The sequence below is a fragment of the Tyto alba genome, unplaced genomic scaffold, assembly GCF_018691265.1.
Source record: "Tyto alba isolate M040663 unplaced genomic scaffold, T.alba_DEE_v4.0 Super-Scaffold_14, whole genome shotgun sequence".
Taxonomy (NCBI): domain Eukaryota; kingdom Metazoa; phylum Chordata; class Aves; order Strigiformes; family Tytonidae; genus Tyto; species Tyto alba.
In genome coordinates this window covers 28460573-28475135 of record NW_024881276.1, presented here as the reverse complement: position 1 = coordinate 28475135, position 14563 = coordinate 28460573, and the positions used below count along the sequence as shown (strand labels likewise).

The 14563-nt window shown below is 40.5% G+C and overlaps 1 protein-coding gene across 6 annotated transcripts; it reads right to left on the bottom strand.

The window, feature by feature from the left end:
* Positions 1-3384: 3384 nt before the first annotated feature.
* Positions 3385-14524, bottom strand: SETD4 (SET domain containing 4). 6 transcript variants are annotated; one of them, XM_033011271.2, is made up of 12 exons: positions 13759-14386; positions 12209-12311; positions 11652-11747; positions 10677-10714; positions 9097-9185; positions 8305-8449; positions 8020-8202; positions 7137-7311; positions 6381-6462; positions 5941-6021; positions 4813-4936; positions 3385-3898 (listed from the first exon to the last, which is right to left on the bottom strand). In XM_033011271.2, the coding sequence occupies exons 2-12, from the start codon at positions 12276-12278 to the stop codon at positions 3764-3766; spliced, it is 1218 nt and encodes a 405-aa protein (XP_032867162.1). In that variant the 5' UTR covers positions 12279-12311; positions 13759-14386; the 3' UTR covers positions 3385-3763. The 6 variants fall into 6 exon arrangements, with proteins under 6 accessions (XP_032867162.1, XP_032867160.1, XP_032867159.1 ...); XM_033011269.2 differs by lacking the exon at positions 13759-14386 and adding an exon at positions 14393-14524 and having other exon boundaries at positions 8020-8449; XM_033011268.2 differs by having other exon boundaries at positions 8020-8449.
* Between the last annotated feature and the right edge of the window lie 39 nt (positions 14525-14563).

Sequence of the window (14563 nt, the reverse complement as noted above, 5' to 3'; positions counted from 1 at the left end):
AAACTAACAGAGAGACAGAGCCAAATGTTAAAGCAGTCACTAAAGCGAAGTGATTAAGATGTTTGCAGCTTGAAGGGACTTTAGTTAAAGTAGGAGCTGAGAGTAAGCATCTTCACTCTTTGAAAACTTGATTTAGAGTTCTGTAAGACAGCTGAAGAGCACTCCCAGTACAGTTACTTCTTCAGGCACTCAAGCTGTTAGACCACTTTAGACTGCCCTGTCTTGCACATAGTGTAGGTTTGATTCAAAAAAGAACTTAAGCTTTTGCTGAATTATGACCTGTTACATGCTGCTTTATTCCCGTTAAAATCCATTGCTATTGATGTGTGTTACAAAAGCACCAGTTCCAATTCCATAGTTTATTTAGGCAGGATTTTGCCTTTGACATTAAACACACATGGCTCTATTCAGAACACTTGCTACAGTGCTTAAGGTAAAGCTGGGGGCTTACTGCTGTGCTTACATGCAAGAGGCAGACAAGCAATTCATCCTGCCTACCAGATCCCCTTCCTACACTCCCTGGAGGGAGTGTAGGAGTTACAGAAATAGACCCCATATTCAAACCACCTGGTATAAATGTGTAGTCTATAGTGCAACACAGAAACAAATAAACTTCTGTCGAACTAGTATCCATCTTGCAAGACACATCATACAGAAATTCTTAAAATAGCCGTCTCCAGAAAAAAAAAGAAAAAAAAAAAATCAAACCACCAACAAAAAAAAAATCTTATCTCATTTAACTCTGGTACCATCTTATTATAAAATTATCAAATGAGAAACACATCTGTTCTTAGAAAATGAAAAAGTTTTTATTAAAAGAAATAGGTGAAACAGTTCAACTGCAATCATCAAAACTGCAGGACATGTTCAAAGCAAGGACCCCTCTAATCCCATACCCTGTTTCCCAGTGTCCACCGACACCTTAAAGGAGGAAGCACAGGTCAAGCATATACAATACTTGCCATCAATACCCTCCCAACCTTCAAGTATTTTGAGGTCAGGGAACTACATAAGACCAAAGCTGGCTGGCTGGCTGGTAACGGCCAACAGCTCCATCTTCCATGTGTATGTGCTCCCCACCCATGTCAGTTTTTGTACCCCTATTCCTTAGTAACATCCATGGATTTGTTACCACGTTCTGTTAGTTTTGAGCCCAACTACTTCAAGCTTCCTTTGAAAGCCCTTCCTTCTTGTCCTGTGAACACTCAGTCACCATCCATCCTCTTCATGTCACTCATGACTTCTGCAGACCTTTTTGCAGACATAATCAAAATGAATGGGCAACAGCCACAGGGTAAGGGTCAGCCCCGTGTACCTCTGCTGTAGATAGCTTCAGTAGTACAGAAGAACCCTTATGTGAGCTGGTGAGAATTGCCCTTGGTGAGATAAATAGAGATTGCACTCCCAAAACCAGTCATCTCATCCCAGGATGTACTTCTGAACAAGCCTGACTAGAGTATAAAATACGGTGCCAAGTGACTTGCAGGGGTTAAAAACCACAGTTTATGCAGATATGAAAGTAAGTTGGCCCAAAGGATGTAATAAATATGCTTCTAGCTCCAAAGAACACCTCAGTTCCTCTCCCAACACACTGAACCTGCCCTCTGCTCTGAAATGTAAAGTAACCACACACAGAATCTCCATATGAACAGTGCAGAAAGCCTGAGAGTACAAAAGAGTCTCAGTGCATTAGGGTAAACAAGGCAGAAAAAGGCTTATTTTCAGAATTTCCTAATCCTAGAAAGACGTTATGAAGATGACACCTCAAAACCAAAAACATTTGTTTTTAGAAACTGGGTAACAGCAAACACTAACGCTTCTCAGCTCCCTCAGTGTTTTGAACCTAAACCAACATAACCTTCTAGGTAAGGAAAGGCCCTTCTCAGAGCTCCAGGTATCAAAACATTTCCTGTCCCAAACAGATGGAGGGAAAAAAAAAAATGTAGGAAAAACCACTGTAATCCTCAAGTCCAAGCCAGTTTACACCGTAACATGATTGTTCACAAGGTACCAAAGAAAGCCTGAAAGTGTATTTGAACTTGAGTACTTCAGTTTTCATTCGTTGCATTTTATTTCCTTAAATTATATCACTAGCTAGAATGTCTCTACTGCTGTATACAATTTCATTTATTTCAAAAATAGAGAAGTCTTGTAGAAAATGAAGCAATATATTTACAAAAATAAACTTTCTAAAAACACAGTTCATAAAAAATGCTAACAATAGTAATGAAAAATTCTATGAAATGTAATTCCCCACAACATGGAAAATAATCACAACACAATCACAATTATAAATAAAGCTTATACAGCTTAAATAAGGGTCCTGCCCTGAAATGCCCTTTGAAGCCTCTCCCTCTTCTCTAAACAACATAGAGAGCTCGAGCTCCCTACTGAAGCAGAATATTGAAAGGCACCTCATGAGACTATCCCCCTGTAGGAACATTTCTCAGTGTGATCACCAGAACTGAATGGAAACATAATTGCCTGGGTAGTACAAGAAACAGAGTTTAAAGTGACATATCCTTTCAGTTCTCATTCCCAGCAGGAAGAGTCAGAACAAGAACTAGTGAGTCTGGAGGGAGCTTGGAGAGCAAAAGGAGGGAAATTCACACTTCCTTATATTCGAGAAACACTTGGGCTGAAGCTGCGAAGGGAATGATTTGGAGTTGGTCACAATCGCGCTGATCTGTGCTCTAGTCTGTCCCTATTACTCCAGCAGTGAACATGCATTACATGAACTGCTAAGTCCTGGAGACATGCACAGATCTCAGGGAAAAAGTAAAGGATCAGTATAGGGCAAATACAAGTGGCTCTGTCCTCTTCCTCTCTGTCAAGTGTCAGAGCTCAAATACATGCTGAGGAATATCCGCTTGACCCTACAACTCACGCTTTAGCCACACAGGCAGCCGTAAAGTCTAGGACTGTTAGAGCCCACATTTCTGGGGCTGCTCAAATTACCCTGGAAGCTGTTTTGTGACGGTGATTGAGAGATGGGACTCCAGATGGGTATAAGTAAGTGGTCGAGAGTTCGGAGGTGAAATCAAAGCCGAAGTCAAAGTCATGGTCGAAGTCATTGTTGAAGTCGTTTATTGTCAACAATTCTTCTACAATTATACAGTCCCTAACAATACTTGTCAACATTTGATTGGTCATTACCCTCTGTCCATAATACACCAGACAACTCATTGGCTACAAGTTAGTTATTGCTATCCTAAGCCTACTGGTTAATTAACTCCTACAAGCACAAACACAATGTTCTATACTCTTTTAGCTCAAGGTAGAAAACTTTCCACTGTTTCAGAAACGGCCAGATGTTTTCCTTTAACTGTCTCCTTGCATGTTTTCTTCAGACAAAGCTCAGCATCCTTATCTTGTTTTTCTACATTCCTGTTTGCTGCTCCCAAGGCTTCTGGCCGACCAGGGTCAAGATGTCCTCATCATTCACTAGCTGTACAGCACTCCCAGTTCTTCTTCCCAGCTGTCCTGCTACAGTTTTGCTCACAGCAGCCATGGTTTCAGTGAGATATGATGAAAGCCACCTATACTCCTCCCCCCACCATTTGGGCTAACCTTTTGAATTACTGAAGAAGGTCAAAGAACAAAATAAGACTCTGGGTTCTGTGTGACCCCGTAAAAAAAACAAGGATTATTCTGATGTCTTTTTATATTATTCTTTGCTGCTCAGGTCTATTAAAACAGTTGAGTAAGGCACATCCATGGCAAATGAGCTCCATCAGTCACAACTATCACAGCTCCAGATTGGTCAAGTTGTTGCCATATTCAAGTGGCAAAGAATCTCAGCTGATTTTTGGAGTATCTTCAGCTCTTCCAAGCGTAGTGCTTCTACCAAAGTCACGTGTTTTTTGAGGTTCTCTTTGTTCCTTTTCAACTGGGAAATCTGAAGTATATACAAAGGGGATTAATTTACCAAAAATTTAGATTATTTAATATAGGACATGAACATAAAATTTGTGGAAAGCTTATATGTGGTTGGGATTCCATGAACTATGTCAAAATAGTATTTATTTTAATCTTCCAAGAGAGAAACTGTAATTGTAAAAGAAAAAAAAAAAAGGGGGGCAGGGAGGGCAGGGGAAAAAATCATCACATGGATAGGAAGCAAATCAAAAACAAGGAGAGAAAGGGTAGGGAAATGTTTACCTGCTATCAGGATACCAGGCTCCTAAGTCCATACTACCCTCAGGATATTTCTCAAGACCAGATTCATCTCATACTCTGTGCATATACATGCTTCCTTTGCAGAAGTGTGGTTTTAATAACCCTTTTCCATGACAGCTATCCAACTTGACATTGAGTACACATTTGTTTGCCAAAACTCAGAAAGGAAGGAGAGATTGTTTTTCTAAGAGCACAGACCTCCCTCACAGGAGGCTGGCTGACACGGGTAGTTCATTTGACTTGACCAGCTTTAATGAACACAGCTTCCACTTTCTCCAACAAGGCACTCATGGCAGGTCTGCAACGTCTTATGTGCCCACATCAGACAAGTCTGCATTTTCTTTTAAGAAGTAACCTCAACAAACACATTGATACTGTGGGCAAAGAAAAGTTAAATACTTTTCACTTGTTTACAGGGCTTTGTATAAGCTTTGTAACATGGTTCTTTTCTTTGCTGCAGCCACAAATTCTGCAGAGCAATTCAGTGCTGTCACCTGGGAAACAAATCCTACACCAACCCAGTGCAGTCAATTTCCTCCGTCGCTCTGTTCTCACCCCAGAAAATTACACTGCTGTACATTTATGCTAGGAGAGAAAAAAATCTGGGCTACCTTGTTCTTACAGTCAGTTTACCTGGAGAAGGACATGTTGTGTCTCCTCTATTAAAAAATGGCATATTTTTGCTGTTATCTTCAAACTCTGCTGTTCATTTCTGGCTGAAATTACATCACCAAGCAGCGTTCTCCTCCAGCAACTACTACAACCAAAATGTTTGAACAACACACAATCATTTGCTGTGTTCCCCAGCTGAATGATAAACATACAGTTTGCTAAGAATAACACTGTTGGCATAAGGCAAGTAAAATTAGCATACGTGAAAAAGGCACACAGCATTCAGATATGAGACAAGGCAAGCGAAACAAAAGAAAGATTGAATGGTCTGGAGTAGCAGTTCCAATCTTCCACCCCTACTCTTCCAGCCAAAGCCACAGTCCACACTTAGATCAATGGTTCTGGTCTCTACTGCTCCGCTATGCTGCCACCAACTTCAGCAGCACCAGTGAGGACTAAAAGCTATTTACAAGGAACTTATTACCATGGCTTCACTGCTAAACTTCACGTCATCTGGGCTTGAAACACAGGGATTTATTTTTAGTTCTTATAATCAACTTATTCCACTCGGCAATGAATCTTCAAAGCATAAACAGCTTTGAAGAAGATAAAACTTTTTTTTTAATTTATTTACTGTTACTAACAAAGCCCAGGTAACCATTTCCTATTAATGCTGCTTGAGGCAGGATTTGCCATTTGGAACAAATGACCAAACCTGTGCTGACAGTCACTGGAGACGAATTTCAGTGTCTTACTTGGCCCTAGGATTTCAGAAGCAGTCTGTGGAACACATGCTTCAAAGAAATCAACAAAGGTCAATAGCATTTAAAGTCCCGTCAAACCAACAGAAAAAGGTCTGAAGTCTGAATCTTAAAGTAATATCTCGTTCTCAAAATAGAAAGGGAGAACAGTGGGGTGTGTCTAGCACTTAATACAAGAAAACAAAAGACCAAAGCAGCAAACAAGCAATGACTTTACATTATACGGTGTCCTCTGTCTTTCTTCTTTTCACCTCTCACCTGGAGTCAATGAGATAGACACAGGAGATCCAGAACAATTATTCCAGTATCTCACACACAGCCAGCAAAGAGCAAATAAAGGAAAATGGCACATGCACATTGTTTAAATATTCGGAGTACTGAAACTTACAATTCATCTGCTCCAAGACTTAACAATTTGAGGGCTGTGAGGAGTCTCCAAGATGGCCCATCCCATCCAAAGGTCAGGTTTCTAAAAAGTCAGAAGTGATGAGAAGCAGAAAGTATAGGTGACCTTTTCCAGTGTGATAGCTTTCTTCCTCACAAGTGTCAACAAGGGAAGATCTACTATTCAGAACTAGAGGACTCCTTGACTCTCCTTACTCTGCTGCTATCCATAGCCAGGTTTCAAGGTACAGCCTGTCACCTATCTCAAGCTTTGATATTGGTGTTTACCACTTCTACCTTCTCTCACAAACAGAAAGCAAATCAGTTTGTTAAAAAAAAACAAATAATTATTTTATGCTGGATTTTGATATTCGAAGCAAAATTTGACTCCTAGAAAAACTGAAAAGAAAGCTCACAGGGAAACAAAAAACTTCAGATACCTACTCTAAGAAATTATGATCCTTTAGAATGGAAAGTTTTGCATTTCTCTGCTTGTCCAGTGGTGAAAAATACCTGAGGAGAGTATCTGCATAAAAACACATTTTAGATATTTAAATAAATGGTATGTAGAAGAAACCACAATCCTCAATTCTGAAATAACATTTCAACCATATTTTTCAAGTATCTACAGGACAAAGATCAAAACCTGCTACATTTTAGTGAGCTTTAACATAATAAAAAAATGCATCTACGTCTCAAAAGCTATCAGCAATCTCCAGGATTGTATCTTTATAATGGATATCCTGACTCAAATTGAAGTTATGAACCTCTCTCAGCAACTTGAGTTTGTGGGGATCAGGACTTTGATCCTGAATTCAACGGTACAATCTAAGACATCCAGTTGCAATCTCCACATATATACTGCTAAGAATTGCAATTTTGCAAAAGGAAATGTTACCAAAGAACACTTTCTAATTTAAAACTCCAATCTCTAAATTCAGTGCAGTTCAAAATGGCATCAAACCCTTTTCCAGTTCTTGGAAAAACACACAAATATTTTGATGGTACAAAAAAAAATATTGTAATGCCTTAATATGCATTGTGCATATATGTGTATGCACTTGTGTGAACTTCTTCAGCATCCTTTAGTTATCCCTTTTTACTGACATCTCTGGTCCAAGATAGACAGTATTAACATGCTCATATGCTATATTCTCTACTACTGTGCCTTTCAATGTCAAGACAACCTATAAATCCAACCTGAGGAGACATAAACACTGCTGTGAGGGTTATCCATAGCAACAAATCCATATTCTAGAAGCAGTCGCTGATTATCATGAGGCCCATAGCAGATCAATACTTCTTCATATTTTTTGCACTGTGAATTTGTCTGAATTTCATAGCTTCTTGTCTGCTCATTAAATGCAGCCTTTACCTTCAAGAAGTTAAAAATAAAATACTTTACTCTTGACATGAAGACAGGGTGAAAAAGGAATCAGACCTTGAACATTAAAATCCAACACTTCTCTAACACTGGAAGAAAAGTGTTACAGATGTCTGAGAAGGCAACCCACTAGTATGAAGAACAAACATCAAAGCCTTAGTCCACAGGATGTGCCACCCACTGTGTAGACTTATTACAGAGGCCTCAAATCCACTAATAAAGATGGCTTCATTCAGAGTTGGCCACTTTTGTGCTGTCCCAACCCTGTGTTGGCACACAGTCCCTGACAAAAGGTAGAACTGCTCTGTGTGCTTTCCAAAGGCTGCTTCAGAAGCTTCAGCCAGAACTGAAGTAACGCAAGGGCCATGTAATTTAAGATTTGTCCCGGGAGCTGAGTCTTTCAGGAAAGAAGAGTAGGATTATATTTACAAGTGGCTCTTCCCAATAGCTACGCTGGATGCAAATCTCACCCAGCCACTGTGGGTTCTCCAAGTAACTTTGCTTTGCTACATAAACTGAAACATTTAAATCATCTTTATTCAACTGTCTTGGGCTAAATAACAAGCTCCAGAGTATATAAGAACCATGAGTCTCTTCACTGACCTCCAGATACTCCTAATCCATCACATAAATACATACTGTATTGAGACAGTGCATTTACAAATAGAGAATTTAAGTGATCTATTTTTAGTTTCTTACCTGAACATTTGGACTGTGGTTTAGCAAATCTAAATATGGTGCCAATGCATAAACATCTGGCTCAAGAGAAAAACATTCCCTCTGTGAATGTTTCATGTATATTGTCCTGGTATTAATAGTGCACCAAGCCCACTCTAGAGCACTGTAGTTAAAAATAGTTCCTGTGTTCTCAGCAAACATGGGCTGCAGGGAAGAGAAAAAAGCCCTGGAAGATATGTACAACTCATGGACTGCTGTTCTCTGCTCCTCAGCCTTCTTTCTTAGAGGTTCGGGAAGAAGGCTTACTACATCATGCTCCAAACAAACAGGGCAAGTGTATGTCTTGGGTAAAACATCAAGATACGGCTTCCACAGGGACTTCTCACCAGCATGCTTCTCTGCTATTAAAAATGTGCACAGTGCTATCAAAGGAGATACAGGAGGCTTCCATCTATTAGAAAATAAAAATACCAACACAGCAGATACACAGAAGTGAGATAGGAAATGGATGGAGCAGTATTTTCTCTCTCTTCTAATTCTTTCAAACGTTATAAATAGCTTCTATTTTAAACTTCTTTGTAGTTCATTTCCAACTTCTTTTGATGATTTCAAAGGGGCTATAAATCCTGGTTTGTGTTGACAACTTCAGGCTAACCTCTTGGGTTTTGTTTTTTGCAGGAGGGGAGGCTGTTAGCATACATAACAAGTACTCAGTGTCCAGTATAGGTCTTTGTTCTGAATTTTCTAAAAGGCCATGTTCATGTAACTGCTTTGTAACCCCATTTTATCCTCCTCCTATTGAAGCGTATTCATAAATTCCCAAGAAACCATTCATAACTGGAATTTAGCTCCAAGCTGGCTCTAGAGGCAGGACAAGTCCAAGCCTGTACCACCCCACCAACTCTGCCTAGCAAAAAGGTGATGCTCTGTGTCCAAACCTTACATATCTGAGCACTCTACATGCATGAAAGTCCACAAGAAATATTCATACAAGTTGGGGTATGCAGTTTAAAGCCCTACCACCAAAGATGATTAATCTACTAATGAGCAACCCACAGTAAATGGCAGCGTGTCCATAAAGTGTCACTTTTCACTTACTTCACAATGTATTCTCCCAAGCAGCTACTAAGGACAGTGCCTGTGGTGAGTAAGCATTTCTCAGGCAATGAAATAATCAGATCCCCTGCCTTTGAGGGAAGAAGAAAACCAATCACACACAAAGAATAGTAAAGGTCAAGCGTAAATGACTCATTTACCACATGATTTCTGAACAGAAAGACATTCCCCAGAGAATGCTAATGTCAAGAAGCAAACAGATGTGATGTTGAACTTCATGGAAGCTGGCATGGTTTTAAGATGGTCACAGTCCAGGGAAGAAGTATGATTGCAGTCAGTAGGAACTGTGATCTGCAGAAAGTTAGCTGTCCACAGACAGTTTGGTGCCTGGCTACTTACCTTCTTTGTACTGAGATATATTTTAGATTAGATCTCACAAACAGCTGAACTTCTATCTGCATAGCGGTATGGGGTAGGGATATTTTAATAGGCCACGTCTATCCTGAGCTCGTTTGCCGAGCTGCTGTGTGTGTAAATTAGCTTTCATGCCTGGCTTGAGCCGCGTGTCCATTCCAGTAGGGAGAAGACATAAATCAAATCAATTCTCTCCTACTCTCATTCTTCCCCTGAGTTTCCTAACCTTGCTCAAGTCTCGTTCAGTCTAGCTCCCATTGCACTTACTGCAGACTCACAGCATTGTGGATAAACCGTCTTCAACTGCTGGCTCTAACCCTGAACCAGCATGTTCTCTACACGACTTCTCCACTGCATCTCCTTCCTACCTCTTGCTCTACTCTATTTTGCAATAGATTCTGTGTCTGATTCCCCATTATTTGATATACTATTCTCAAACCAGTTAGGAAACTTCTCCAACAAGCCTATCTTCTGAGAGGCATTTTTCAGTCAGAGTTCAGACTTTCTGTGCCAATATCTGAGGTGCAAGGTATTTTTTTTTATCATTCCCCTTTTCTGCTGGGAATATCTGAAAAATGTTTCTATTAGCCAGTCTACCAACAAAGAAGAGGACCACCAAAGTGAGGTTAAAACTGTGGTTTCACATTATGGCTAAAATAATCTAAAGCCAAATGCTGCTGAAAGTCCCACCCCTTTCCTCCATCCCTCTCCCAGATATGCCACTCCCCCCTGTGTGCCAGCACAGGTCTGACCAAGGTGGGAGATTTCAAGGAGCAAAGCTATCAAAGCTGGTAATTATTTTGAAGAGTTTCTGGTAGTTTACCTTCCTGATGCAACTTACCACACAAATGGAGAAGACCGCTTCCACCAGTGCAAAGGAAGCGGAGGGAGAAGGCATAGAGGAAGGAAGGGGCCTGCTCCTTCTGGCTTCAGTTAGACACTGATTGCCTTAAACTGAAACACAGAGACTACATACTAAACCTCTATAAATGAGTACAGGAATGTCTTCATCCAACAAGCCCTCAGGGTACATAGGTCATCATCTTACAAATATGCCAACACCGCAAATTCTGGTATTAGGCCAGAAATTACATTCACAACACGTACTGTGAAGACCTTGTCTGGAATTTTGAGCTTTGCTTGCTGTGAAAGTCATTACATCACAAAGGAATCTGAGAAGTTCTTGAATCAGAACCAACATTACTAACCTGAAGAGCTTTTCTTGTCATGATTCCTCTTCCTGTATCTGAAGTAGGAACAAAGAGGATGCTTAAATACATGTATATATGTAAAATACAGAAGATTATGATAAACTGCAATAATTTAACAGGCCAGCAATGAAAAGCTCTAAAAGAACATACATTATCTCTTACAAATCATAAAAGACAATTATGGATTGTTCCAGATATATACCTCTTTTTTTGTTCTATGGTTCTCTTTTTATTTTTCAGAACCCTGTGAAAGCCCTTCCCCTGCAGTCCCTGCAACTACTGTTGTCCAGTTCTAGCAATTACTCAGCCTCTTTTTCCCAGTTTCTTCTTTAAACACAGCTTTCATCACTAGCCGCTCTTCTTAGTTTCAGAGTTTTAACTAAACTTTACAATTTCTTTTCACAATATTTTTCTGATTTACCCTATTCTCTGTAATACTGCAAAAGTTTTGGAAACATAATCTACTTAAAGAGAAAAAATACAAGTATATACCTTTACTGTAAAGAGTACTATGTGAATTGCAGCTCTAAAATCATTTACTTATCTGTATCACTATATCTGCTGAACTTGAATGGAGAAAAAAAGATGAAGAAATGATAACAAAGGTCGGTTCCAATACTGGAAACACTTATTGAGATATTACTTTATTCTTTAAAACTGTGCTACTAACACTTAAAATCTTGATTTCTATGAGGAATGTGCATGTTTTGCAGCACACCAGAGTATTCTCATACAAGAGTTTTACATGAGATCATCTTTACACAAGAAACAGTTTACACCACTTCAGGCCTCCATATCTACTTGAGTATGTTAAATTACATTCACGTACATTTGCCCCAAGTCCTTAAAAGACTAATGGTGTCTGGCTTTTTTCCTGATGCCAACCAGGTGTGTGATTCAAAATGAAAGCAGGAATCAACATTCTTAGAAGAATCAGAAATTTGTACCACCAATAAATAATTAAAACATTACCCCTGAACTCTGCTGGCCTTAAATTAGTGTCTTCAAATCCTCTGTCTTTCAGCCACTTTTTAAGTTTAATGTATTCCGGCTTGTGACTGCAGTTGACTAAAAATAAAAAGGAGGAGATTAATGTTATAAAATAGCACTCTGTTGGAAAAGAAAGGAAATTGAAACATTTTACTATATAGTCAAAAAACCTGTATTTTCGACATTTTAGTATAGATTAATAGAATAGCAAGAAAGGCTCCCCTTGAACTAGCTTACTAAATTCTTGGTCTCTGAGCACAAGGAGCTCCCAGACCTGTAGGAGTTATTCAGCATATTCACAGGTCAAGGCATTTAAGAATAATGTCACACTTCCCATTAGCCAGCAAAGAGAGCTCACAATATTCACCACGCTTTGCTTGGGATTATGAAGTAATGCTAGAATATTTGCATAGAAAAAGCTAACATTTATGAATGTTATTTTCAAAGCACAAAGGTGTTTGACAAATATACACCGTAAAATGACACCTTGGCAAACAATTGGTTATTTTATTATTTAGCAATACTTCCAATGATAGTACCTCCATCCATAAAACCCTGCAAGTGTTTTGTTCTTCTCTTTCGACCTGTCCGACCTCTGCTTTTCTTCATATTAAGTAACAGATTTTGCCTTATTTAGACAACCTGAATGAAGGAAAAAAAAAAAAAAGTTACCTACAAATATTTAAAGTCCCTTTCAAATACTGCCTGTTTCTTTTATCTCAGTAAGAGAAAAAGAGAAATCAGTGCACTGCCTATTGAACAAGCTGCCTCTTTAATGTTTACAAAATATATTATGAGCAAACTCCTAAACAAGAGTGGATGATAGGGATGAGGGAAGACAGAAAGACTTTATCTCCAAACATCATCTTGGCCAAGGCATGCCCATAATCCTCCAAAGGAAATGAGACACTGGTGTTTACAGTGCACAGAACTAAAAGGTTTCAAACAGAAAATGTATTACAATTAAAGAAAATTAATTGGCATAACCAGTTTCTGTAGTTTATTTCTTCAAAGAAGAGCAGAATGGAGCTATTCGAGCACATACACTGAAGAAAACCACCTTCCCCTGAGAGAAGGTCAGAACTATTTCCTTTTGTTTAAAGAACTTGTTTATAGTAGAATCCCAGTTGGTCAGCATGTTCTACTTGTATTCTTTTCTCAGTTTCCCTCCCATAGTTTAGTCAACTGCTGGGAGGAATTAATAACAAGATGTTTCGAAATGGGCAGCTTCTCACCTGATAAAATTTAGGTAGACCTTGAATGGTTCCTTAAGTGGAGCACCCCAGGGCCGAAGAAGGGATGAGCTAACTCCATGACCAGATTATATGGGCAAAGGAAACCCAGAGTGCAATCACTAGACACTGTGAGGAAGACTATGAACGACCACCAGAGGGGAAAAGACTGGAACACTAGTTTTATCACGCATGCTCAGATTACATAAATAAGTTCCACGGAATCTTATGTATATGTAGATTAGTTCTTGGAAATCCACTGAATATGTATAACCTCACAACATATGTTCTCTATGATTTTACCTGTTTGTTGGAGTGATCCCCAGTGCTGCTAATAAAGAATACCTGCTTAACAGTTCTATTGGATTCTGACTGCTGAGTGAATTTCTGTGTTTCAACCCCATACCAACACCACCGAAAGCTCCAGCCCCACACAGCACCCCTCAGCTACCCCTCAGCGCAACTGCTGCACGGCAGACACACTGCATCAGCCTGACTCCTTACGGTCCAATCTGTTGCTGAAATGGTGTATTCCATTTCCCCTCGCCAATACTGCCTAGAAGCAAAGCTCAGAGGCTGGGGGGCCACACCAGGGGCAGCCAGGGACACCGGCACACCGGTTCCTCCCGCTAAGTGAAGCCGAGAATTCAGTCTCAACAGCCGTAATAGCTATTATGCAGGTACTCTTTATTTGACTGCGTCGGATGCATAGGGGACCATTCTTCCTAATGAGCGCCCCACCGTAGTGGAGTTTATGATAATTATAAACAATTCACTTACATATTCATGTAATTTCTAAGAGCTAATTACAATATTGATTACTTTCCAAGAAATCATTATATATGTTGCCAGCCTACTTCCGCATGTGCACTACAGTCTCTAGCTGGTCTTCACAGTGTCCTTTCTGTGAACTTGGTTCTATCTTCACCCTTTCCCTTACAGCTGAGACCACAAAACCAGTTGCATCTGGTAGTTCTGCAAGCTTCAGTGTCCTTCTTCCATTATCTTGCTTTTCCTAGATAGGAGTGTACCTAAATCATGTAAGCAGACAGGCTCAAGCCTGTTAGTCACTGATAAGGTGTACCTTATTCCTTCGTTAGGCAGACTCCTAAGCAGAACGACGAACAAAATATTATTACATTAATTAGTCCAGTAAACAGACCTTGCCGCTACTGACAATTTGTGATTTTCTATACGTCTCCCTCTTCACAAGTCACAACTGCCACCCTCAGCTGCCACCGCGCTTGATGGCGCTAACCCTGACGCCGACAAATCCCCGTCCCCCACGGGCTGAGGAGGATGTTTTAGCACCACCTCCCTTTCCAGCTCGGCACAAGACAGGCCTTCTCCCTCCTTCCCGGCCATGACAGACAAAACCCCGAATCGCCCGAGCGAAAGTGAACACCGCTTCCGACAGTACAGCTCCAACAACGCCCCCCCCCCCCCCCCCCCTTCATTTTAAGGCATTGAAGACTGAAACGAGAAACTCCCCTCTTCCCTGGGCGACCCAACAGCGGCAGCAGCTCCGGCTCCCGAGTCCCTCCCAGGCTGAAATCGCGACAGGCGACAGAGCAGACGCAGACACGCTGCCCCGCACCCCCCACCCACCGCCGGCCCAGCAGGCCGGGAGCACGCAGGGGCCGCCGCCCGCCCGCCCCGCCC